We start from the raw sequence: 26,967 nt of genomic DNA, 5'->3' as shown, positions 1-26,967 counted from the left end.
TGAAGTACATGTATGACATTTTTCTAAAAGAATGTAAATACCAGGAAATTTCTGGGAAAAAATTACACAGATGTAGGTCGATGCATTGTGTGCAACAAATCTTACGGAAAGTCTCAATAATAAATAATTGCTTTTTTTTATTTCAAGAACCATAAAAAATAAATGACGTAAGTTTATACATCAATAAGATAATGTGTTCTTCACAGGGTATAAACATCCACGGCAGTTAATGATTGCAATGAAAGTTATTATTTCTAATGGGCAACTTCTGTCACTCTTAAATTTTCTGCTCTCTTGTTTGGTAAGCAATCTGAAAACAAATGATCCTATTCCAGGTACAAAAAACTTGGTCAATCTGAATAAGAGTAGCAGAACCCAGTCATGAAATTTTTCTAACTCTAGGATTATTTAATAATCTGATGTTTATTAAATACTTGGAATATCTTTTGTGATAGAAAAAATATCCAAGTTGTATATAGTCATATCAGAAACAAGGTTATACCTCACTAGATATTGCCACATACCAGACATAAACTGAACTGAAAACTCTGGAGTTAGTGTTTGCTGGGGTCTCTGAGTGCAGCCCTTGAGCTACATTAAGTTCCTAAAAAAAATCTGTTGGGAATGTAAATGTTCTGACAACAGAAAAGATGAGGTGAATGCCTCAACAATAAAGCTTTCCTCTGGGTGACATCTGTCCGCGCAGCACATGTCACCACCACAACTGGCGACCTTGTTGATGCTCTCAGACAAGAAGCCAAGGAATAAAACACTATGGATTTTATTATTTATAGTGAACTTGCTATGATCCCTCCCAAAGAAAGCAGAGACATGTTGGCAAGACAAAGGCAAGCCTGGGCCTGTCTGTCTGGGAGCACATCAGAGCTCTATGTGTGGCACCTCTCTGAAGTGTTTGATTTATTTAGAAACTGGGGAAGGCAGGAAGGGAGAAAGACAAAGGGAGGGGATTGTCAGTAGAGATGCTGCATTTGCTACTTGGTATCCTTCGGGGTAAGTGAACTGTACATTGTCTTCATCAATTTGTACATAGTTAAATGTGTAAAATACCAGTATTAATTTATTAAATTGAAAATAATTTTTTTCAGAGAGATTTTATGTTTCCAAAAATTAAATATAGTTGCATATGTTTTTTACTAATGTTTCCATACCTTTTACCCTTGTCAGCATTCATAACAATTATTCACAAACTGAATTCTTATCAAGCATTTCAATATTAGAAAAATTAAATGTCTCCCTACTCTTTACCTTTAGATACACACCTTATGATTTCTAGTCATTAATTTTGCTCTTATCAAGAGCACATAAAAAAAAGATAGAGAAAATATTGCACCAAATATTAATGTATTTTGGGTTTATAGAAGACAGACAGTAAATAAGAGAGAATTACAAACTTTGAATAACCTAGAAGCTAATACATTAGAGCTATTTTTCGTTTGTGTTGCAAATGGAAGAATGGCATAGTATGAAAAAGCCATATCAAACTCTGAATAAGTCTTTTCATCATTATATCCATGCATTTTGATCAAATAGGAAATTTATTTCCAGAACTATGTAATTTGGAAGTACTTAAGACACAGTGGGACTAGTGTATTCTGCATGCTGGAAACAAAAGATTTAATGCTGGAAGCAAATGATTTATTGTGAGGTGTCCCTGCCCAGGCAGGAGGGTTGGAACTAGATGATCTTAAGGTCCTTTCCAACCCTAACTATTCTATGATTCTATGATTGCTGGAAGCAGAGGGGAGATCTCAAAACAGTTTTCCAATACTTCATGGGGCCTACAAGAAAGCTAGAGAAGGACTTTTTACAAGGGCATGTAGTAACAGGACAAGGAGGAATGGCTTTAAGCTGACAGAGGGGAGATTTAGATTAGACATTAGGAAAAAGTTCATTATTCTCCACACAAGCATGGTGAGACACTGGCACAGGTTGACCAGGGAAGTTGTGGCTGCCCCATCCCTGGAAGTGTTCAAGCCCAGGTTGGATGGGGCTTTGAGCATCCTGGTCTAGTGGAAAGTGACCCTGCCCATGGCAGGGGGTTGGAAATAAATGATCTTTAAGGCCCCCTCCGACCCAAACCATTCCATGATTTTATTATCCTGTGATTTGTTTTAAAGTAACAAAAAGTAAACATGAGACAATACGAACAATTTTGATGCAGTACTTTTCAAAACTTTCTTTTTTTTTAAAAAAAAAGCTTGTAAACCTACCATCTGCAAGACTGATATCATCTTCAAATTTATCTGAAGACAAAGCTATTATGTGTCTTTAATCTTCAGGGTTGTGTTTCATGTCATCACAGCTAATGTCCAACCTTTGCTGTCCCCTTGGAAAGCTAGTATCTCACCTTCTGAGCAAGCTGATAGGGTAAACTGCATATGACTTAACACAGGTGAGAAATATAAGACACTTGTATGTGTTCATTTCTATGTCAAATATCTCACAGTTCTTTGACTTGTTTAATTCAGAATTTTTCCTGATTCAGTGCCTGAGAAGTTGGGTTTTTTTTCAGAGTGCTGTTAGACATCACTCTTTGTCAAAGTGAGGTATCAGAGAGATGAAATATTTTGCCTGAAATATGGATATGTAAAGCAATATCCTCCTACCCCCCCCATAAGTCCAACCTTTACATTCCCTTTTATTCTGCATTAATTTCAAAATTTTCTTGTGCTTTGCATTAATACCAGCTTTCTACAGAGGAGATACTTTTTTACTTTACATAGAACAGACCAGAAAACATTTGTGTTACAGCAATTCATCCCAGCCTGAGAATGGGGCCCCACTGTGACATGTGCAGTACAAATACATACTGAGAGACAGTCTGTGTATTGCTTCAAAGAAATACAGTAGACAAAAGACAGCAAGGGAGGTGTGATATTGTCAGTCTATTGTCAGCCCTGATGTACTATAGTGGGCACAGGCACAGAGACTTTGGTGATTCCACAGAGGAAGTCTGATGTCAGAGACTAACTTTCAAGGAGCATTCATTCTTAGTTTTCTTCTGTTTTCCTTATAACTCATAGATGATAAAAGATATGTCCTTATGGTACATTTTAGACTCTTTTGCATCAGAAAAATTAATGTTCAAATATGCTTTTATGATACAGCTGAAATCTGGGAGATATTGCAACTTTCTGGAATTGGGAGCTAGCCTGAAGCCTTGGGTGCTCCAACATGCAATATCTCATTGTAGTGTCCTTGTCTGACTTCCTGATGCATTTGTGGTGTACATTATCATGATGCTTGAAAGTATCTTGTCACATGACGGCCATCGTGTCATGACAACAAAGACAGATCAGGCTAAGAGCAAACAGAAGATGTCAAGCTCAGAAATGTGTGCCAGGATCTATCCATATGTCAAATAATTATTTTAAAGTGTAGGCTTGCAAGCCTTGTGAGTTACCGCAGTGTTGGCTCTGATGTTGTTTCTACAAATGATTCATGTGGATAGATGACTAAGATATCTATAAATTTGGCCTGAGGGAAGGTCCTTTACAGCAATTTGGTCACAGTAAAACCAAAAGGCCAAAAGCAAACCCTTTAGTATTACAGATCTGCACTGGGGACTGAATATATTTGATACTGTATTTTAACAGCCAAAATCCTTTGGCTTTTCTTAATGTGCACTTTTATATTTTCATACCATATGGTTATTTAAAATAAAATGCTACTTGTGTTTTATTGCCTTCAAATTTTCAGATTCCAGTACTCATAACACCAAATTAATTACAAAATTTGCCTGGAAAAAAAAAGGCATTTGGAGGAGTTTGAACATCTGTGTTGGAAACAACGTGGGGTTTGGAAGGTTGGAAGGGACAGAGGCAATTTGTAGAGAAATGAAGGTTAGCAGATCTAAAGAAAAAAAAATGGATCTTCTAGGTACTATTTCATGTACGAGAAAAGGAAGTTGAGCCCAACATTCCACTTTTCAGAACTAGACTGTGTAGAGAAAATTGATCTTCTAAAGGAACATGTTTTTTCTGTTTTTATCACCTTGTTATTCTTATAAGAGAGCCCAGAAGAAAAAGATGGACTCTAAAGTAGTCATTCTTCTTGAGTGAAATTATTTCCTTGAGTCATCTTCTGCTGTTGCACTTCTCAATACAGTCTCTTTTGCAGTGTTGCCTGAATATTCAGCAGTAGTATATAGTATATATGGACAATATGTGGAATGAAGTCACAACTCATGCCAATGTTTTGTCTTTTTAAAGTATGCACTGCTTTCCAGTGCAACAGTACTCTAATAATAGAGACTGAGTAATCAGATTTTAGTGTTGCAAGTGTCAGAACAAGGTGTAATGCAACATCCTACAATATTAAATTAATATCATATAATACTCTATTGGTATAACTCCTTTCATGTCAGATGAGTTCTGCTAAGATAAATTCTTTTTTATTAACAGTTTGCATCATGTTTCAAAATGTAAAATACAAATGTTAAAGCACCACTATTAGGGTACAGTTGCACTGATAAGTAGTCCATAATTTAAAAGGACAAAACATTGTTATGGAAGATGTGACTTCATTCTATATATTGCACATATGGTACTTCTAGAGCATGGCAGCAGGCATACTACTGTCCTGTGACATCAATATAACCTGTCTGCTAGTTTCCCAGCACCTCATGATATGGTGAAATTACTTCCTCCAGTGTTGCTGTTCATTAAAAATAATCAAATGTAGAGTTGTGGGGAAGCTGGAAAAATTTTCATGTATAGCATGAAATCAACAATAGTCCCTTAGGAGTATGTAATAAATTGCTGCAACATTAGGAAACCAAATCTCCTTGAGAGAAAACATATTACAAGGACAGATGCTAAGAGCATTCTACCCTGTGTATATTCAGCTATTAAAAATATGTGTGAAAACACAGATATACACAAGAGTTTATCTTAGCTTGTCATTGTTACCAGACCTATTATTTGCAGGCCTGTATATTATATTTTTATGTCTGTCACGCTAGTTTTAAATAGCTCTAATCCCCAGTCCAATTAAAGGTGTCACCTCAAAGCGGATCTTTCTATTTCCTTGGAGAAAAGATGCAGACTTATTATTCAGTTTAGTAGAACAACCACTGCCAAAATGACCTTTCTTTTATCTCACATATTTTCATCTTATCCTCTTCCTTTTCTGTGGCATGCAACTTTCAGATGTGCACCTGGCATGTCAGAACAAATCAAAGTTTATGCTAGATAGGCATTTCTTTACATTGAAACTTGCAAATTCATTTTTAACTCACACATGCAATATCTTAATTGAAGCAGATCAAGATATTTTCTGGGGTTTTTTTTTCTGATACAAAATAATGTGCAATCCAAGTGTATTTTTCTTTGATTTTTCTTGTAATTTTTTTTTAAGAAACATCTCTATGATACCTTGTACTCTTTTAAAATAAGATGTTCTAAAACTAGACAGAATAGTGCTTGTTTGGAAGTATCATATACATTAGACACAGTCCATTCACCTGAGCTTTTGCTGTTTTATGCTGTCTTTCCATAACACAGTCTTCATCTAAACTCACTATTCACCTTCATTCTCGCACTCTGTCAAGTGATGTATAGATTTTTTTCCCTTGCATCCAATGCCACAGATGTGCTTTGATAAGAAAAAAATTATCTTTGAGGTGTACTGTGAAACTTCCATGTATTGAACTTAGTGGCTTCCTTGGTGGAAGATTTTATGGCTTACTAATTCATGCTCATTATTCAATTATACTTATAGCAAAGCAATCTAAATCAGCTGATAACCAGCTCTGAGATGTAGGAAATCAATTCTGTGTAACATCCTGAGTGCATAGGATTTATCCAAACTACCTTTTCTGGAGTATTTCACTCTGAAGCACTCTAAAGAAAACAGGTTTCAAGGCCCCAGTATTCTGATGGACCGTGTTACAGATACTATAAAAAAGTGAGAGATATTAAATCTTTTTCCTGTATATAGACTGAAGAGAAGACTAAGGTACAAGTCCCTTCTCTGAAATGTTTTTACAGTATTCAGGCCCTGTTGTGCTCCTAGAGGATGTGAATTCTTTTTTGTCTGTGAAATTCAGAAAGAAAAGCAAGAAAAACAAATTCATGGTTTTTCCACCTGACTGTGGTGCGTTTGGTGGGAAATTCCAGAACAAACCAGAATTCTTTCTGTAACTTTTCTGAGTGATGCAGCCATTCACTGTTTCTGGTAATGAACATCTTCTAGGTCCACATTATCTCCAGAGTATTTTTTTTTTAAGAAAATTCTTTATGAAAATAAGGGCATTGTTCAAACATATGGCTGCTGAGAATGGGTTTCCTTTCAGAAAGATGGATTTCTGTATGTTAATTAAAACATGGTTTAAAAGTTATTAAGTAGTTTTGTCTGTATTTGCCTTCATCTTGCATTACCAGAATAAGAAACTTTAAAAAAGTGGTTAGACTATTGGTATAACCAACATCTTCACTGTAAATTACATGGCACTATTAAATATCCAATCTTTTTAAAAATTCAAACACTGACATTTTATTTAAGAATATACGATTTTGTGTACAAGTGTTGTACCTTGGTCTTTTAAGATTAAAATTTTTATTTACCTGAGTTGCTCATAATCTTCAGTTGCAGTTTGTTGCACCAGACTTTTGTTTTGTTATTATGCCAAAGAAGATATGACTTTTTTCCATTTTTTTTTTCCGAAAGCAACTTATTGTTGGCAACTTACTGTTGCTCTTACATTACTTTTCTCATTTTAATATTTTTGTTTATGTTTTTATTAAGCCACAAATTGTGCTGGTTAAACTTGACCTCAAGTGACTCTTTCATTATGAAGTGATACAAATAAGACTCATACATGCAGCAGTGCACTGTACTGGGTGCATTCACTCAATTGTATAACATTAGCCAAGGAACTAATTTGAATGACACAGAAAAGAATGAAAACAGGTGCTAACCTGGCAATTCCAAATTAGGAAATGAAAGCTTTTCCCTGTCTTCAATGTTTTTCAGTACTGTTTGGATATTAAATCCTACCACAGGAAATCATTATCAATCTTACAGAAAAATATTTGGGAAAGTGAAAATTCTACTCTGCAACTCAATTTATATTCCTTTTATGCTCTTACACATAGATATTCCAGTTTTCTCATTTTGGGTCCATAATTTGGGTGGATGAAAGTGCCTGCTTATTTTCAGCTCAAGTTCTTATCAGGTGTTTCACTTTCAGCCAATTCATGGGTAGGATCAGGTCTTCTGTTTCTGTGATTTTCAGCTTCTAAGCATATAACCATTATGTTTGAAAAGAATTTTTACTGTTCTGTTAGCCAAAACAGAAACAAGAACAAATTTCACTTTCATAACACAATGTCAAATTTATAACCACAATTTTGCTTGCTGCTTTACCTCTTCCTACTGCCGTGTGTGAGCTACAGTGTCCTATATGGACACCTGTAATCAGTAAAATCAGTATTTCTTTATTCCCTTTATTTATTTTGTCTTTGAAAAATTAGAAGATTCAATCCGAAGGTGATCTTAACGTGAAACAGTGCATACACAGATATCACCTTTCAGAGCAGGTGAGAGTTACAATGCTCAATCTAAACTGTGAGAAAGATTGCCCTTTTTTGCCTGGAATAGAGGATCGCATTTTCACTTTATTTGAGAAAGAGGATGCTGGAACCAAGAACTTGGACTAATTTAATGACTATGTCAGTCTTTTCCTCAAAGTAAATACACTAGACCACAGATATCATACACAAACTGTTTCCAAAGATTGACAATTGTTCCTTACACCTTATGGTCCTGCTACAGAAATATGCATGATGAGGTACAGCATATATATGGCTTTACACCCCAGTTCCTATAAAGCAGAATATCTTGTGCTTCTAAGACCATTTCAACAACATTCCTAGATATATTTTTCAACACCTACCAATTCCTGCAGAGCAAAATGTATTGTGGCACAAGCAGTTTTTCAATAACCTTCCTATATAGAAACTGCAGCAAGAGCTGGCCATCTAGTGGAGTAACAATTGCTGCATGCGGTGGGCTCTGGCCAAGCAAACACAATGAATGAGCATATGATACTGCAAGTTTTTAAGGATGATGTGTCAATGCAGTGGGAACCTATTAATAATAATCACTTGAGCCTTTTGAAGCTGCAGAGCCTCAAATCAGTTCATGGAGGCAGCAGCTCACTTGGTAGCTTACTCCACAATCAAGCTTCTTTCTCAGACAGCTTTTTTTTCTGTCGTTTTTCTCTTTATCTCTTGAAATTGAATGTTTTATCGTTACACCCTTATGTACAACATGGGAACAAACTATTGCCAAGCAATTTCTGTCCTCCTCGTTGATTTTGAATTTTCAGTCAGTATTTTTCTTTGAACTCAGCCAGTAAAAACTTTACTGACTACAGAAAATGTATTGATTAATTCAGGTTCAGTTTAATTTTAAAAATCAGATTATTTTTAAACGTTACACTCAGCAGCACTATAACATTTTATAACGGAAATCTACAGACTTTTGATGTTTCTTGGCATGATTTGACTTTCAGGAAAAGGAACAATGGTTTGTTTCATGTTAAATGAAAGAAACCTTAAAATCTGGAAAGAACATCTGGAACTTGAAAAGATTTGCAATGAACAGAATAAAATAAAAATAGTAATACTGTTCCCATCCACAGTGTATAGAAAAGTGCTGCAGTAAATAAGACGTTGTTCTGGCCGCTAGTGCAGACTGAAAGCAAACTATTTATACATTATTCTAGCTGAAGAATATAAGCTGTGTTTAAACCAAGACACAGGAATGTAGTTTCTTTAACTCACATGCCAATTGACTCTTTTCTACTATGAACAATGATGTTAGGAGAGGAATCAGTGGTATTTTAGTTCAAGGAACAGAAAATTGAAATATAAATGTAACTTTGCTTTATGATTATTAAGTGTCTTGGTTCTTTGAGAAATATGGAAGAAATTGCAAGCAATTCTGTCTAACTGATTAACTGACTCTCATTTAAAAACAATCAAGCAACAATTGGTTTCATATTCAGTAACAAAATTTTGAGCCCAGAGAAAAGAGACAGGTATTCTCATTAATTATTTATAACCTTGACCATATGTAGGAGCTCCTTCAAGTGTGAAAAATATTTCTGGCATACTGCATAGTTAAATCCCTATAAAACTCAGTCTTACAGAAAGTTTTAATGAATTACATTAAACTTTTAGGACAAACCTCCTAACTTCATAAAAGAGAAAACCAGCTGTCACTTTCAACATATTACTTTACAAATCCTTTGTAAATAGCTTCTACTGCCTTGTGAAATACAATGTAAAATTAAACATTAGCACAATACTTTGTTTTTACTAACTGCCAGCATCATGACCTTTAGTAAAAACTGAAGCGTTGGCTCTTTAATCTGTATTGTACTCTAGGTTACCCTGCTCTTGCAGGGGGTTGGACTAGATGATCTTTTGAGGTCCCTTCCAACCCTTGGGATTCTGTGATTCTGTGATCTGAAGACAAGTGCCCATAAAATACAATTTAAAATAGTATTTATATCTCCATTAACTCAGTCTAATTTATCTTTCCATAATAAAATTTGCCCTTAGCTATCAATAGCAGAGCTCAAACACTGATCTGAAGTAGTTGTTTGGAAAGCCTTTGGAAAGGGTTACATTTTGTTCTAATTCCCCCTTCTCGTTTCTTTGGCACCTAGAATATCATTAGCACACAGATCTGTGATTTTTGCTTTTATTTTCATTTTCCCTTAAACATAATAATTTTAGTACCTGATGTTAGTTTTCTTACTCCATTCACTTTCTTCTGAAATGTCTGGTTTTACAGCCTGAGCAATAATTCACGTTTCTCCATTGCATTACTCAGGTATTCAGTCTCCGTTGCTCTATCTACTACTCATTTCATGCTTACCTGTTAGCAGTTCTGTACCAAAAAATTCAATACCTTGTTTGGATTAGGTATACTGTTATCATGAGAAGTACCTGAATATTATTCTATCATACATGTGTTTCCCTTCTTCTCACTATGCTTCATCACCACTGAGATTCCTTTCCTTTATCCATTCCTATATCTGATTTTATTTTTTTTAAGCAGGTTTAGAAATTAAACCAGTGTCTGTTGAACTTTCCCCTCACTTCTCAGTTTAAAGCTCTTCCTATTAGCTGTAAAAACCTTGATGTAAGAAGAAAGTTTATCCATATAGTCAGATGTAATCCAGTCCTTGAAAATGTTCTCTTTCAGCAAATGCATTCTACAGGCTAAGTATTCCCAAACCTGCTTTTAGCACTGATTTTTGAGCCATCTATTGATCATCATTATGTCATCATATGTCCAATCTCTCTCTGTAGTGACTATAAAAAAAATGAAGTCACTAAAATGGAACGTTTACCTTAAAGCTAAGTCATGAGATTCCTAAGTTAGAGATATATTGCAAAATCAAGCTGTTATGAAAGTTTAGTACAGCTCCCTGTAAAATAGGCAAACTCATTGCTAGTAAAACTTATTATCATAAAATGATAGCATCGTAGAATACCAGATTGAAGGGTCATCTAGTCCAACCTTTTTTGGCAAAAGCACAATCTAGACAGTACTCTGTCCAGGTGATCTTAAAACTGTGTAAAGTTCCCCAAGTGGTGGCTAATCCAACACTTCCTTGGAGAGATTATTCCAATGGCTGCTTGATCTCATTGTGAAAACTTTAACTCACTTCGTTCCAGGGAGTAACCTGTACCCATTATCCTTCATCTTTTCCATGTGACTCCTTGTAAAAAGGAACATGGTGGTAAGGTCTTCCCTAAACCTTCTTTTCTGTAGGCTGAACAAACCCTGTTCTGTCAGCCTTTCCTCATATGGCAAGTTTCACAGTCCTTTGGTCATCTTTGTGGCCATTTTCCGGACCCTCTCCAGCCCACTGACATCTTTTTTGTACAGCACCACAACTTTTTATTAACAAATAAACAAATATTAACAAATAAACACAAGTTTATTTGTTAAAAGTATATCCTTCAGAAAACAAGAAAGGTGTGCTTTGATCAATCATTTCAACTCATCTTTGCTTTTTATACCTCTGTTCATTTGTATTCTATCATTGCCACTTCAGATAGCAACCAAAGATTGTCCCAAAGCCCTATAGTGGCTATTTTGGAAGATCTGATTATATTAAATTTTGGTAGGGGAAAAAATAATGTTAATTTGGATTGTGTTTCTTGTTTTTTTTTAAAAACTCAGTTCCTGCTAAAGTCTTTCATATTCAATCATCTCTACTAGAATGCTCATTTAAAGTTATGTCCAAGAAACACAGGACAAATATTTTAAAGTACTTCAGTGACTATATAATTTTTCTTAGTGGAATGTTTTCTAATTATGCAATGACCACCCAAGTGAAAAATGCGTTTCTCTTTTCAACTACCAGATCATAAAGCAAAGCATGATATGTAGGAAAAATAAAGGGCACAAGAACCATAACAGCGAACCCTTCCACTTTCAGAAGGAGACAGCTAAATGCCACCAAAAGGCAAAAGAATTGATGGAGCCTTAGCTTGCAAAAGGAGAGCTGAAAGCAGGGGAGAGTAAAGTATCCTTTGCAGTTCCTGATACAGATAAAATATAGAAAAATAGTAGACAAATTGATAAATTGACAGAAATACGTGCTAAATTCAGGATTTACTGACTAAGCCCACAATGCTTGTGGTCAGAACAACTTTCTTAAAAGCTCATTCATTTCAAATTTATTCTAGTGTCATTCCACTAATTTCAATAAAGAGATTTTCAACCAGCAATCAACTATAATCACTTTATGTTAATATAGATTGGACTAGCTAGCTTTCGGAATCTTTCTGTTTCTAGGAAGGACTAAACCACTTCTATTTTCTTCCCTTATGTGTCCTTTCATATTGCATTCATGTCTGACAAATAAGACAAGAAATCAATAGTATGTAGTATATACTGTATATGAACCGTAAAGTTCTCAAAATAGCTGTGCTTATTTCAGAAGAGGTATTCAGTATTCAGTATGCAATTATTTGGCACTGATACAGTTGGCCATTTTTCATTGAAAACGTGGTTCTGTAATACAGAAGCAGACCAAATGGGATGAATCTGTACACCGGAGTTATTTTAAAGTTGTCTCACATAACACAGTCATTTACAAATCAGGTTTTATTTCAACCTTTCCAACCATATTTAGGAAAACATGAATGGAGGAATATTGAAAGCTGGGAAGGTTCAACTCCTACAGATATAAAGATTGCATACTGTGAATGTTCTGTATGTTGCACACATTCCCATATCTATATCCTTAAGGAGATCTTAGTATCAAAACAGCAGTTTGAGTTCTAAGGTTTTCATAAGGGTTCTTACCTCTGCCTTGGCATGCGGATGAGTGGCTGTTTATGGCATCTCTTACTAAGGCCAAAGAGCTTGTGAACAGTTTTCTGTGCCTTGAGGAAGAGTTGTTTCATGCTGCTTTCTAGTTGTTCATAGCGACGTTGAAAGTTAGAATCCATTGTCCACAAATGCATTACAGTAGATGTGTTCAGGAAATAATTCATGGGCAGCCTTTTCATAAATAATTTGAATTCGTCTAAAAAAAAAAAAAAGTCTTTAGTTACGTAGATATGGCTATTATTGCAGCTAAAGTTAACTTCTAATTTCTTTTTTCTTGAACTATTTTTTTTTATTTTGAACATTTGCAATTTTAGAATTTAATATTTTAACTCTTTCAAAGTAGAAAGATAACTACATTTTTAGTGGTGATATTAGAATAAAACCAGCAAAAGACACTATTTAGATAATTTTTAAATTGATGGTAAAACAAATACAAGCACTCTTAATATTTCTTTACCTGAGTAATATGAAGATTAAGTAAGAAACAGTTTCTTACCTTCAAATCAAGAATCTGAAAATAAATAGGCATTTAAAATCAACATATATTGACTTATTTGGAGGAGATAAGAAATTGTTTTAAAAGGAGTACATTTCAATACTTAGGAAAAGCAAGTAAATGTGATTTTACAGTCCAGCTCCCCTTAAGGCATGTTATTTCTCCTGAGACAGCCATTAAGGATCAGACTTTCAAAAGTATTTAGAATTGAAATGGAGTCTTTCAAAGCATTTTAAGGTACTTTAACACTTAAAAAATGTCTATTATAACTTCTTTTTGACTCATGTCCCCACTTCTAAAGTGATAAAAAGGAGTTCCTAAATTGCAAGGTCACTGTTATTGTGAACATACTATGCTTTGTGATTTGTTCTGGTAGCTCAGTCCTCATAAATTGCATAGACTGAATCCTATAAACAGAATCTTCTTAATCATTAAGTCTATTTGCATAAGTAGGATAATTTACAAGTTTATTTGTAAGTTTTGAACCTAAATGAAATTCCATTTAAAAGGGTTCTGATTACTGGGGGAAAATGAGAAAATGAGTAGCACACTTGAATGCACATATTTATCTCTTTTGTTTCTTGTTTCCATATATCAGTACCTTTTCCTGTTCGTCCTCCTGCCTTCTGCTGTCCTTCTACCCTTCCCAATCAGTTTTTTCTTCAGCTTGCTCTTGCAGTCACTTATCACACAGTTTGTCTTTCACCCTGCCAGATGCTCCTGTTGGGTGGTTTACACTTCAGCAGACTATGTGAATGCGGTGATCCAACTGACTGAAGTAGCTCAGTCTTAAAACTAGAGTTAATCATAGTATTTAACGTTGCTAAAATTTGGGTTTGCTCATAGGAGAGGATTGATTGGGGAAAATGTTTTATGGGTAGAGAAGAAAGATGTTTTCTAAACAAGCTAGAATGACCCTTATCCATATCCTGAAAGACAAGAAGCCATGAAATAGAGCAGCCTATTTTGGCATAGTATTTCCTGTGGTGGATGAATATTCATCAGAAGACAAAAAATATTGAAAGATCTTTTGGAACGCAAAAAATGAAAAGCAAGGGTCAAAGATGATTATTTTTATATTTAATAAAGTGGTTTTAAAACATCATCTATGAGCTCCTTGGAAATGTGTTATTTTCTCCTCTTGCCTTCCTTTCTGGGAAAAGGAAGTTGTCCACTACACTTCTCTCTCCTTGAGGACTGCACTGCTGCCCTCTGCTGTCCCTGGTATAAATTAAGGAATTGGGGGAAAGGAACTATTTTATCAAGTATTCAGACCATCTTATATTTTACTTTTTCCCTTCCCTAATTTTGCCTAAGAAGTTGGTTTTTATCCTCTGTCCAAAAAGAATAAGTATCTGTTTCCGGGTTTGTAGCTTAATAATTGGAAATAACAGGAGTATTTAATAAATTGATTAATAATTATCTCCATGAGTCTCATTACAGTCGGGGGAAAACTGGTCCTTGTTTTCCCCTTCCCAAGTGACAATTATGCCTTTGTCTTCTCACACTACACTTATGAGTCCTCGCTTTCTTTGAGGCCTGTACAGATGTTATGAGAGAGGGTTATGTCTGGCTTGTCTTAAAGGGGGCACAGACCCATTGACTTGATAAAGCCTTCCAAGCCTAGAGGATGCGTTTACAAATCTAACAAACTGGCAAACTGGTAGAAGGGGAAAAATAAAGGAAATAAGGTTAACTGAACTGTTACAAAGTATGTCATTTGACAAAGCAGAGATCTGCAGTTTGCATAAATCAGCCAAGCTCTAGTGACAGCAGAGGAGTATACTTATACATCTAGGGAGCATCAGATCAGTAAGCCGCACTCCTGACTACCTGTTTTAATTGTTCAATTCTCATTTCCCTTCTGTTCTTCTGTGACACTGGTATATCTAGTTAAACTCAGTTTCATGAAGCCAAAAATAAATGTAAATCTCTGAGGAGAGAATATACTCAGAAGATGCCTTTTTAGTTTTCATATTGCTGTAATAACTTTTTTGAGAAACATTGTCAATTTGCCGTCCTTTGCACAATGACGATAAGCTCTACAGCTAACCACTAATCGGATGCAGTGTTTAGAAGTGATAAGGAGGGTTTATACTTCTTAATGTGCAATGCAAAAGCATTTTAAATAGGAAAATTCTTCTTTTTCTCTCTGTAATAAACATCATCTTTGACTATCCCTGTGCCCGGTATGATCATGCTAATGAGAACCTTAATACAGGTAAAACAGAGACAGAGATAAAATGAACATGGTTACATAGTGCCTTCTGCAAAATAGCAGAAAAGATAATGTGCTCGTATCTTAAACAGACACATTTCATGATCTGTGAAACTACAACATGAACTCCTAACACTGGGAAATGATTAAACTATTACACTCTCATCAACACACAACCAGGCATTCCTGAGGATTAACAGCCAGTATTACAGTGCTGGGGGCCATAGAAATTGCTGCTTTTAAAACATGATACTTGATACCATGATATGATATGCTTTCAGCACTTCCTCGTTTATTTTCACAAGGATGGTGCATGCAACACCTTTTTTGGTTTTGTTCATAATTTTAGCTAACTTCAAATACTGGGGAAAAATGTAAAACATTATATGCAGTGGCTGATCAAAAAAGTTTTACTTTCATTTTATGGCTGGTCATGTCTGTTTTTCACTTTCCTTGTTCTGCAAGGTAAATCTTCCTTGTATTAATGGTGTTTAGAAATTGAAATATTATATCATTTTCAGTGGCAAAGAATAAATGAAAAATATCACAATTGGAGCAAAGATTATTACTGAAATCGGATTAATATCAGACATATTTATGCTGTAAGAAATACCTAGAGCTACTTAGCTTGTAACTTGGATTTTCAGTGTTATTCCTTATCAGAGCAGGGCTTAGTGGTGGGTACAATGATTAACATTCTGCATATAGAGCTAGCAAAGACCAGAAAAATTCAGTAAGCTTCGTCAAAGGATGTGACAATGCTCTGCTACAAGAAAAAGAGGCACCTGTTCTGTGTTGAAAAAGAACAGGACCCCGATTTACCTGCCACAAATATTTTGCATATTCTTGATATTTTGAATTACAAACTCTGAACAAGACTATTACACCTACAAGACCATGGCACATTTTTGGTTTTATAACAGCTGAGGCTGAGTGGGTTGGTTGGAATATTTCAGGCTATCAAAATATCTCGTTTTAGCTTGTTTCCTAAGATCCCTTTCAGCAGACCTCTGGAAGCATCCCAGAAGTCAACAGTTTTATCCAGCTTGGGAATGCATAACACCAGGCTAATAACAATACCACAGACTAACATTTGACTGTGCAACATAATGCTGGCGACATTAACATGCCACTTACTATCACTGCACTTTCTTCTTCTATTTTCTTTAAACAGAGCAAGTCCATGTCTGAGTTTTCAGACTGTTGTACCCAACATTTTCTTTTAAACTATATATCAGCAGTTTCCTCAGTGTAACAGAGATTATTTCAAATCTATCGGTGTTCTAATCAGAAGAATTTTCTCACAGCCCAAGACACACTCTATATAAAGGCAGAGAACAATCTCAGCTTCTCTAGTCAGGATGACATGAGCAGGAGGATAAAACAGTAGTTCCTTTAAGCTGTATCTTGTGCAGTGTTTTTTACCCTTTCCTACATATGCTATCACAGACATGTCACCAGTGCCACTGATAGGCTCAGCTTTGGGCAGCCTCTTTTGGAGCTGGCTGGCACTGGCTCTGTCCAACGGGGGCAGTGCCTGCTGTCTTCTCAAAGAGGCCACCCCTGCAACATTCCCCCTTACACCCCAATACACTGCCACACAAACTGAGTACATCTTCAGAAACGTCATCCAAGAGGGGTCAATCCATGATTTTCTAGGGGATAAAGTGAAGCAGATCAATCAGTAGTTCCTTGAATCATGCTTTCAGACTTTTTTCATTAATGGACAATATTTGCCTTTCTTCATTCATCAGGGATCTTCTTCAGTCTCTATGACCTTTCAAAACTAGCAGAGAGGCCTTACAGGCTTATCATCCAGCCCTCATGCAGCCCTCTCAAAAAACACAGATACAGTCTGTTGAATACCATGGACTATCACAGATCAAATTATCTTCCTTGATTCCATCATTACTCACTGCTGTTAGTTCCTCTGCCCCCTGAATCCCCTTACTAAACTCAAGGACCTGGGGTATTTGCTGGTGAAGACTGAAAGCAAAGGCAGCACTGAGTATTTGTGCCTGATTAATTTATGCTGAAACAAATAAATCACTAAATCACTCAATCTGTTCAGGAGCAGGCCCACATTTCCTTGTTCAATCTTTTACCACTAAGGCATCTCTAGGAAATTTCCTTGTAGCTTTTGGCATTCCTTGCAGGCACTGGTTCTAGATTTTGCTATCATCATTTCTAAATATCTGGGCAATGTTTGCAAAATTTTCCTTGATAGCCTGCCTCTGTTGCAGCCTGTCTGCAATCTAAAGATAAAAGTGAAACATCAACAATGAATAATTATTTTTGAAAAGGAAGAGAGAGTAGTCTGGCTTTAATGCTGTTTTATACATGTCTTATTAACTCCACATTGTTGGAGAACACCTTCTCATGGCAAGGAGACTACTAATGATTCATGTTTGTTCTATCACAGTGATCCATTAGGGAAGCTGTTGTGAGCTGGAAAACGGGATCATTCATCCAGGAGATGTGCTTGTTGATACTTCAGATAGGCTTTCTAGGGTTCCAAATCCTTTGATGCCAAAGTAGGTTTCAGTGCAAGAAAGGAGAAGACAGTTTTACTCTTCTGTGATTCCTGTATGCTACTTTTTCTATTGGATCTCTGTCATGAATTCCCTGTTTAGCAAAGCTGGTTCTCCAGTATATCTATGCATTTTACTGAGTGTCAGAAAAGACAGTTCTTATGCCTGGAGGATGCTGTCCTTAAAATCTGGACAGCTTTCTAGAGCTACTTTGTCTTCAGAGCTGCCTCAGAGGCAATACCAGAATTAGGTGAAGACTTCTTTTGTGAAGCCCTGGTCTTCATTCTGCTGCTTTTCTCACCCACTCCTTTACAGATCCTGAACACCATTATTTTGTGTCTTCTACAGCCAAGGTTGCCATTGATTATCCCATCCCTAAACAGCATTTCCTTGTTAGGGAATAGCCAGTTCTGTTCTGTTGTCACTTCTGTTGGTCCATCCAGTATCTATATCAAGATGCTATTCCTCACACCCTCCAAAACCCCCTTGACTGATTATGTCCCACATGGTTGGCTTTTCAGCAGATGTTAGGGAGGTTAAAGGTGTCCAAAAGAAGCATAGAAGGATATGTCTACAATCCAGACATATCCTTGACTTGCTTAAGGAAATCTTCATCTATTTCCTCACATTGAGTGGGTGGCTTGTTAACATACTCCCACCTCAGTGTCACCCTTGCTGATCTCTCCTTTGATCCTGACCCATGAGAGCCAATTTGTTCTAATAGTAAGCCAAAATAAACAGATGGTATTGCATAAGGAAAATGAGCAAGAGTCAGAGACAACAAGAAATATTCAGACCAAAAGCTTTCATTGAAAAACACTAAGGAAATATCTCTAGTAACTCCAGCAATCTATTTACATGCAGAAAAGATAACACATAGCAACAAAGCAAGCCATCCAACCCTGCTGTGCCAATTTGTTTAACCTTTGTGCCCATTTCAGTGCTGACCTTATCTGCTGATGCTGTAAATAAGCCTATTATTTAATATAAATACTGGTTTATTTTTTTTATAGGTTAGAAGCTGGAAAGAAGACTACGACTTAATTTCACACAAAAGCTAAGGAAAGCTTCATTTCACAACAAAGAAGACTCTTAAGTAGAACTGTGCAGAGAATAGAAAATCCATTTTGTGAAAGGATTTTTAGCATTCCAAAATTAGAATACAAGCTAAATCTTTTTATATTCTTTAAAATTCTCCAGATGCTTCTATTTTCTTTGAAATCCTCTAAAAGGAACGCTGCAAGGTTTTCTTGCTTTACTTTGTATTGACTCAAGCAAAATGCTTCACCTTGACAAAACATAAATTTTACATTTTTATGTCAACATTTAATATTTTATTTTAATGAAAGCTATAAAGTCAGAAATGACAAAATGAATAAATATTTTAAAATGAAGTCTTTACTGTATTCTGACAAAAACATCATTTTGCAATTCTTGAAAGAGTATTTCTGGTTTGTTTTTCCTTTTTCAAAACATCTACTTCAGTATTTTGTAATAATCTGTAGATAAATCTTTACCTCTGGTACACTTCAATTGTATTTTCTGTTTAGACTGCAAGCTCTTCAGAGAAAAGCCTGTCTCTTATTTTATCTTTGTAGGGCAGTTAGCAGAATAGACCACAGATTTAATTGTTGCCTTGTATTGCAAATAATGATAATAATAATGCATTTGCTTATGGTTCCAAGCAACTGCATTCTCCTTGGAGTCCTCTGTCATAGCTGCAATTAGTGTGAGGAGCAAGAGTTCTGGTAGGAAAGATTTCATAATCCCCAACAGTTTATCACACTTTTTACATAAATGTACTGTATGTTAGAAACCTTTTACTCTAACAATGCAACCACGGTATTATAATTCGTTTCCCATAACAATGCTTTTAATTGTACTCAGGGCAATAAATACAACAGCAAGTCAAATACTAGTGTCAGCTCTAAACTGAAACCTGAAATCACAAAGCTGGTAGTTGAAGAGAATAAAAAACAGGAAGACCTACATTTTAAATGGTTGGATAGGGTTGCTGTTCAATAAAGTGGTGCCTCAATATTGCAGATATTATTAAAGAGATTTATAAAAGATACATATTTTTTAAAATATTCCACCATGATTCAAAAGCCTAGAGAAAAGAAAGTACTAAAATAAACAGATATTTGTTTTTATGTTGCAATGAATTTTAGTTGTTCATGATGCATTACTTAAGTTGTCAAAGAAGTAGAGGCTGTGTTCCAAGAAATATGTTTGAAAATAATCTAATTCAATGAAACATAAGACTGCATCTTGAAACAATCTTATTTCTTCACAGAAAAGATAGTAAAGCTGAATTTTCCACTTCCCTTTTCCCCTACCTAGTCCAAATCTTTCAGCTCTCCTTGTAATTAAAACATTTGCTTCTCTAAATCAAATTATCTGATTTAAATTTTCTGAAGGACAAAGAGAAGGAAGGAAATGTATGTGCAATGGAAGATATGGACTGCATATGAAGGTAGAGAGAAGCTGAACACAATACTGGACAAGCTTTTTGAACTGGTACCTAGTTGCTTTGTAAGCCTCAGGGGAAGAAAATTTTTATGGTTCTTGCAGTGGGGTACATTTGTGGGGGGTTTCTGGGCTTTTTTTTTTTTTTGAGTGAGGAATGCTGCAGGGATAGATCCTCTAAACCTAAGGCTTTGCAAGGAGTTAAGAACAAGGCTAAGTATCAGCTTAGGTGAGGGAACTGGTAAGGAACAAAGATTCTCTGATGTTTTATTACTATATAGTTTCTGAGGAACCTTAAGTAAATGTTCCAGTACAACTGATTTTACAATATGTTATATATAGACATGTATATATTTGCTTTTTTATATATGCATGTATGTGTATATATATATATTGTAATGGTAACCTGTGATAGGAACAGGAAATCACTGGTACTCCTTTCACAAGCATTGGGACCCTCTCGGTGGCCAGACAAAGAGGAAAAAATCGGAGAGTTAAAATTAGTAGTAAAGATAGAATGTCACCCTGCAAATCAGGAATTAATTCTTAAGTTTTACTAGGCAGGAGATAATAACCTTTCCTAGGTTCTGCTGTGAGCTGAACAGACTCACATTTACTGTAATCAAGAAGAGACTAGTTTCTTATTCGCAATCTAAATATGATCTTGACAGCAAGTTCACTTTTCAGAAACCAAAAAGTCAGACACTAATAGCTGTCTCTGTAAATTCAAACATTTGAAGGACATTCCTTTCATCCTGTCAGTTTCTCTTTCAGGTGTGATTTTGGTTCATTATTCTTTTAAAAATGTTCATATCTCTGCCCTTCAAAATGGATGGTCCTTGGAATTCATTGTATGCTTTCAACAACAAGTTTCTCAGAAATTTATCTACAGTTATCTTGATTTTTTTTTAAACATTTTGATCATTTCAGTATGCTTTACAAGTATTTCTGCAGCATGGATATTCCAATTTCCATCTAGTGCTAGCTGTTATTATCTTTCTATAGCGCCATAGATGCACATAATACTTATGTGTAGATATAGACACAACCTCAATTTACCTTATTTGTTCTTGGTCCTGCTGGCAACACCCGCCATTTGAAAAGTGTGAAAATAAACATGTAAGGTTTCAAAGAAGGATAGTTCAGGGAAGAGAATGAGTGAAACTGAAAAGTGTTCTTGGAAAACACAATGAAGTAAATAACCAGGGTTAAGCTATTACAAGAAAAGATTTAAGAAGCTGTGAATCAGAACAGACAGTACTGCTCTAAAAGAAAAGAGAGTCCACAGGGAGATATCCCTCTTAATAATGAAAGTCCAAAGCTGCCAAGGAAGATTGGAATTCCACCAAGAATAAGATTTTTTTGTCGCTAGTTTTGAAGGGAATTACATTATGTCCCATACATGGTGGACATAAGTAGAATTATATTAGATCAAGCCTTCTGCTCCTTCTCTTATTACAATGTCATCCCAATGTTTAAAGTGTCTGAGAATGCAATGTCATGTAAAACTTGATTTGCCAGGTGCTGCTTTAGCAGGAGTCATATCATGTTTTTAGTTTTAGAAGATGGGCAATTATATTGATGGGTCATAATTGGCTGTACCTTCATTTTTGGAGTAGGACATTAACAATTTAGACACTGACTCTCTGAAGAAATTATGCACATCCCACCTGTTCATGTTATTGTAATAGTGACACCTCCACAGGGGTGGGAGAGGTAGGAGGTAAGGTAGGGAGCATTGGTCACAGAAGAAATGACAGCTTGGTGTATCTGTTCTTGCTATTGATTAAACTTCCTGACAACTACATAGGGAAGTTAATTACTGGGAGGCAAATTAACACTCTTGCAAGATAATAGAGAAAACAATAATTATATTAAGGACTCAGGGGGCTAAGTTTTCTTGGCCTTGAGCCTGAAGCTATAAGCAACCTTTTAAAGAAAACCACCACTGTACTTCTCAGGGGCAAATAGTTTGAACCATATTGATTGAAGTCTTTATTCTCAGTGATTAAAAAGCATCTTCAACGCCAGTGAGTATTTCCAGACTTTTCAAAAGGAGTGTTTCAATTAAGATTTCAAATTAGACTCATTTTGCATGGCAATCAGTCTATTCTGGTCAACAGAGGGACAGACTATGCTATCTGGATGACCTGCACAGTTACGCTTTGTGTGTACTGTGTACAATGAGCTTGGCAAGGGCCTTTTGACAGGTATGTTCTCTCATCCTTCTGAATCATTGAAAACAGTTTGTTAGAGAGCAAGGTTAATTGTTTAATTGAAGAAATGCTCCTGTATTCAGTTTTAGTTCCAGATTTTGTGTTTAAGGTTATGCTAGGTGCATTTTAATGGAAACATAGTAACTGGAAAAGCAGTAATATGTCACTGGACTGTGGTAAGAGAGAACTAGTGGAAACTGTATTCATCGCAAATAGCAGTGTGGGACTAAATTTACTGTGTGCGTCTTAAGCTAAATAAAACCTAGTCATCTTGCAATGTTATTTAAGATTTGGAATCTCAACATAGAGTCTGAAAGTCAGTCTTGGAGCTTCACTTTCATTATAATTACAAGAATATTCTTCCAATCAGCATATGCATATAGCAACATCTATGTTTAAACTGACATTTACAAGTCAAACCTGAAGTTATATTCTGCCTTTTTACTTTCTTTTAGTAATTTGGAACAGGTGTAAATGAGGCACTTGGTACATTAATTATATCTTAAGGTGTCTGTCTTACAGTGCAGGAGGTTTTTTGTTTGGTTGGTTGTTTTTTTGTTTTTCTTTTCTCCTGTACTAGAGGAATATAGGGAACCCTACAATCACAAAGATAATTTTTACTTAGTCATTAAAAGGCAATTTGAAAAAAAATATACAATGACATCACTGTAGCTAACATAAGAGTAACTGAGGGCACAGAATAGACCTTAGGGTTGTCATCACTGCTGGTAATAAGGGAGAAGGCTAGAACCCAGGTTGATGTCTACACGATATAGTCAATCTGTAGGCTTGGCAGCTGGGAAGAATTACCTTTTTATTTGTCATCTAGATGACTTTGATTTGAAGATTGTGAAAACAATAAAAAGGAATCTCATGGTACCCACTTTTGCTAAAGCCGGTTTTAGAAAGAGTTCTCACCAGAAAAATAGCAAAAATATGTGACTTATTGGAGTGGAAAACATATTATATTTTTCTGACTAGATAGAGGGATTTTGAAGGTTAAACATCATAGACTAAATGCAGACTTGTAGTTTTGCTGGAGTCATCCATCAGAAATAAGCTGACACACTATAATCACAGTAATATTTTAAAATGCTTGTCTGATGGGGAGGAGGAGAAAGAATGAACCACATGAGGGATACTGGTTGCATTCCTTAATGCAACCTCCTTGCACTGCTAGGAGATATTAATGTAATTCGTAATTAAGATGATTCCAGAACTATTGTTGACAACAGTGTATGGCATGATGAAAAAGCTAGTAGTTATATAATGCAAACTTCTTTCCCCCAGGTTTCCTGTGTCTTTATGCTGTGATTCATATTTGGTCTTGAAGATCTACATTTGTCACTGGCTCTCATCATAGTGCATTCTGTCAACCAGCCATCCGAGATGTCTATCTCCATACTATTTAAATTTATTTACATTATTTATTTACATTATTTATTTAATTTTATTTTAACTTTAAATTTAACCTATTTAAATCTAAGTTAAAGATTTACCTATACATTTTTTTAACTGTCTGGTTTTGTGTCTGTTTTATTTAAACATAAATTTCTTTCAGTAAATTAAATAAATCTGATTACTCTGGCTATGTTTGCTATATTTAGTTTCTCAAACTGACTGAAAGAAAAAAAATCAACAGAAGTATTACTATATGCTCAGCACTTAAGTGTCTTTACCTGCAGGAATAATGACTGTAATATCCTCTTTCCTTAGAAATTGTGCTGGTTTTGGCTGGAATAGAGTTAATTTTCATAGCAGTTAATATGAAGCTATGTTTTGGATTTGTGCTGAAAGCAGTGTTGATAACACAATGATAGTTTTGTTACTGTTAAGCAGTGCTTACACAGGGTGAAGGCCTTTTCTGCTTGCTACAGTACCCCACTGGCAAGTAGGGTGAGGGTGCACAAAATGTTGGGAAGGGACACAGCTGGGACAGCTGATCCCAACTGAGCTAAGGGATAAGACATACCTTATGATGTCAAGCTCAGCGTGTAAAGCTAGGGGAAGAGAAAGGAAAGGGGGAACACATTTGAAGTTATGGTGTTTGTTTTCCCAAGTAACCATTACGTGTGATGGAGCCCTGTTTTCCAAGAGACAGCTGCCAATGGGAAATGGTGAATTAATTCTTTGTTTTGCTTTGGTTTGCTTGTGTGCGCAGCTTCCGCTTTACCTATTAAACTGTTTTTATGTCAGCCCATGAGTATTCTCACTTTTACACTTCCAATTCTGTCTCCTATCCCACTGATGGGGGATTGAGAGAATGGCTATGCAGTGCTAGTTGCTGCCTAGGGTTAAACCACAAAAGAAATACTAAGAGATTTATGTAGGTTTTGAGATCAAATATGATCACTTGCTTTAGTTGTATGTATTGACTGACTGTCTGACTGTCACATCCAGTCTCTGATTTTCGAAGAATCTTAGAATTCCTCCTTTACAGCTTCGTCACAGCCCCAGTAATCATAAAGACACTGCTGCCCATCTGCAGCAAATTTATAAGGCTAGCAGAGGGTGTAAAGAATTTCTCCCTGAGCATCTGCACTTCCATATCAGTGCCAGCTGTAATTTCCAGTCTTAATTTTACTGTATTTTACTACAGTTTACAGTCTGACTTGTGGAAGCAAAGGCTGTAAACCCAGAAACTTCACTGTGAAAATAGGGATCTTCATCCTTCACAAGAAACAGTAGAAAGTTTTGAAGCCTAGAGGCAGCACACAGTGTTATTTTATAAAGACATGAAGTGGTTGGCCAATCTTTTCAGAAGTTATTTCTTGGACAACTCAGATGTCTATACAGCAAGACAACCCTCCATTTCAAAACACAAAGTGTGAATTGAAACATATTCTGTATGTGAATAACATTCAATAGTAAAAATATTGGTCAAATATGCATATGAGTTTCAATTCATTAAGATCTAGATTAGCTTCAAGAGTGAGTGAACACCACTTCTTCACGTTTTCTGAGACCATCTTTGTGCTTCTGTTGTGCTTGGTTTTAATAAAATAGATTAGCATATCTGGAGAGTAGATGTGCTAAGTGGAAAGACACTTCATTTCAAAGTTTGCATTTTATAGTATGATCATGGTTCATATGGGAAAATATGAAATTAAGGAAAAGGGAAATAGTTCTGAAAGTGTATCATCAAAATATGGTGAGTTTCCACATTTTGCAGTTTTAAAGATGGAGGTACAAATTTGTGACACTATTAAATGCAAAACTCTCTAAATCTCACTGAAGAGGTGATCTCTCTTCTTCGTTTTCAGTTTTACAGATATTTAATTCAGTAATAAGCTTATCTTCTATCTCCCTTGTTAGAACCTGCTGTCTTCAAGCCTTTAAAACCAATTTTTGTTATGCAAGGGATTTTGGGAACATTATTAATTCAATCATTATAAAGGAATGGAAAAATTTAATTGAGGAATTAATAGAAGTGAGGAAGCACGACTCTAAAGTCCAAAAGCAATCTATGCTGATGTAAACAAGAAAACTTTCTATGTAATACTATATGTTAACTGAGGATTCAGATGTAATTTTCAGATGAAACCTTCAAAATTAGATATTTTCAGGTTATTTTGAGTCAGCACTTTTGTCCTGGGTTCAGCAGTAGCAGTCATTTTTCTCCTTCTTAGTAGCTGGTGCAGTGCTGTGGTTTTGACTTTCAGCTTGGGAATAATATTGGTAACACCAATGTTTTTAGTTGCTGCTCAGTAATGTTTACTCTGACCAAGGACTTTGTGAGTCTCATGCTCTGCCAGGGAGGAGGGGAAGCCAGGGGGAAGCCAGGACGAAGCAGAGACAGGACACCTGACCCAAACTAGCCAAAGGGGTATTCCATACCACAGCACGTCATGCCCAGTATATAAACTGGGGGGAGTTACCTGGGATTAAACCACGACAACTTCTAAAGGGTAACCAATGCCCAATAGTGAGACATCCTGGAGTTATTAGGGAATTATGAAATGCATTAAACATGAAATCCAGTGAATCCAAAGATTAAAGAAGAATAGCTTGCAACAGCAATTCACTTCAGCTAGTACTTGGCAATTAAAGCAATGATAGAGGATGGATGCACCAGGAAAATAGTTTCAGCAAATATTGTAAAAGTTAATATCAACTTACTTTGGCTGTATTTATGCCACTTAAGCTTATTGTGATACTGAAATTTACCTTTAGAAATATCTTTATAAAGCAGATACAAAAGTGATTGAAAAAGATCAAACTTCACATTTTGAGAAGTTTGTCTTTTAAAGCTATAGAATGATACATTTAAAAATATTTACAGGATGACTTTTGATGTTTAAATATTATGTCTGTGATGCTACACGTTTGGTAGCAGTCTTTCTGTTTGGTAGGTGCAGTTTTTCAGGGTCTTAGATGGCTCTAGCTCTTATCTATTTAAGCTGATGATGCACATTTAAGCACACAATTCAAATCTAAGACGCTAATGGACTACAAATAATTAAAATAAGCACATATTTCAGTGCTTCACTGAATCACATTTAAACCTAACTGTGACATTAAGATTCCTGCTCAGCTTTGTTGTAGGTGTGCTATTTTCTCCCACAGTATTTTGTATTTAAAATAATTTTTTGAAAGAATAAGTTTTCAATTTCAAGGCTACTTTGAGAATATGCTTCATAATATACCTCA

The 26,967-nt window shown here is 35.6% G+C and overlaps 1 protein-coding gene across 2 annotated transcripts in view; it reads right to left on the bottom strand.

The window, feature by feature from the left end:
• The window catches only part of BRINP3 (BMP/retinoic acid inducible neural specific 3), a 196,228-nt gene that overhangs the window by 27,434 nt on the left and 141,827 nt on the right, over window positions 1–26,967 (bottom strand). For both annotated transcript variants that reach the window (XM_005150995.2, XM_031050820.1), the window contains one exon: window positions 12,361–12,583. In XM_005150995.2, coding sequence (XP_005151052.1) covers window positions 12,361–12,583 — 223 coding nt within the window. The remainder of the gene's footprint in view (window positions 1–12,360; window positions 12,584–26,967) is intronic.

The sequence above is a fragment of the Melopsittacus undulatus genome, chromosome 6, assembly GCF_012275295.1.
Source record: "Melopsittacus undulatus isolate bMelUnd1 chromosome 6, bMelUnd1.mat.Z, whole genome shotgun sequence".
Lineage (NCBI taxonomy): Eukaryota > Metazoa > Chordata > Aves > Psittaciformes > Psittaculidae > Melopsittacus > Melopsittacus undulatus.
The sequence above is the reverse complement of the archived record's forward strand: the minus strand, read 5'-3'. Positions and strand labels throughout refer to the sequence as shown.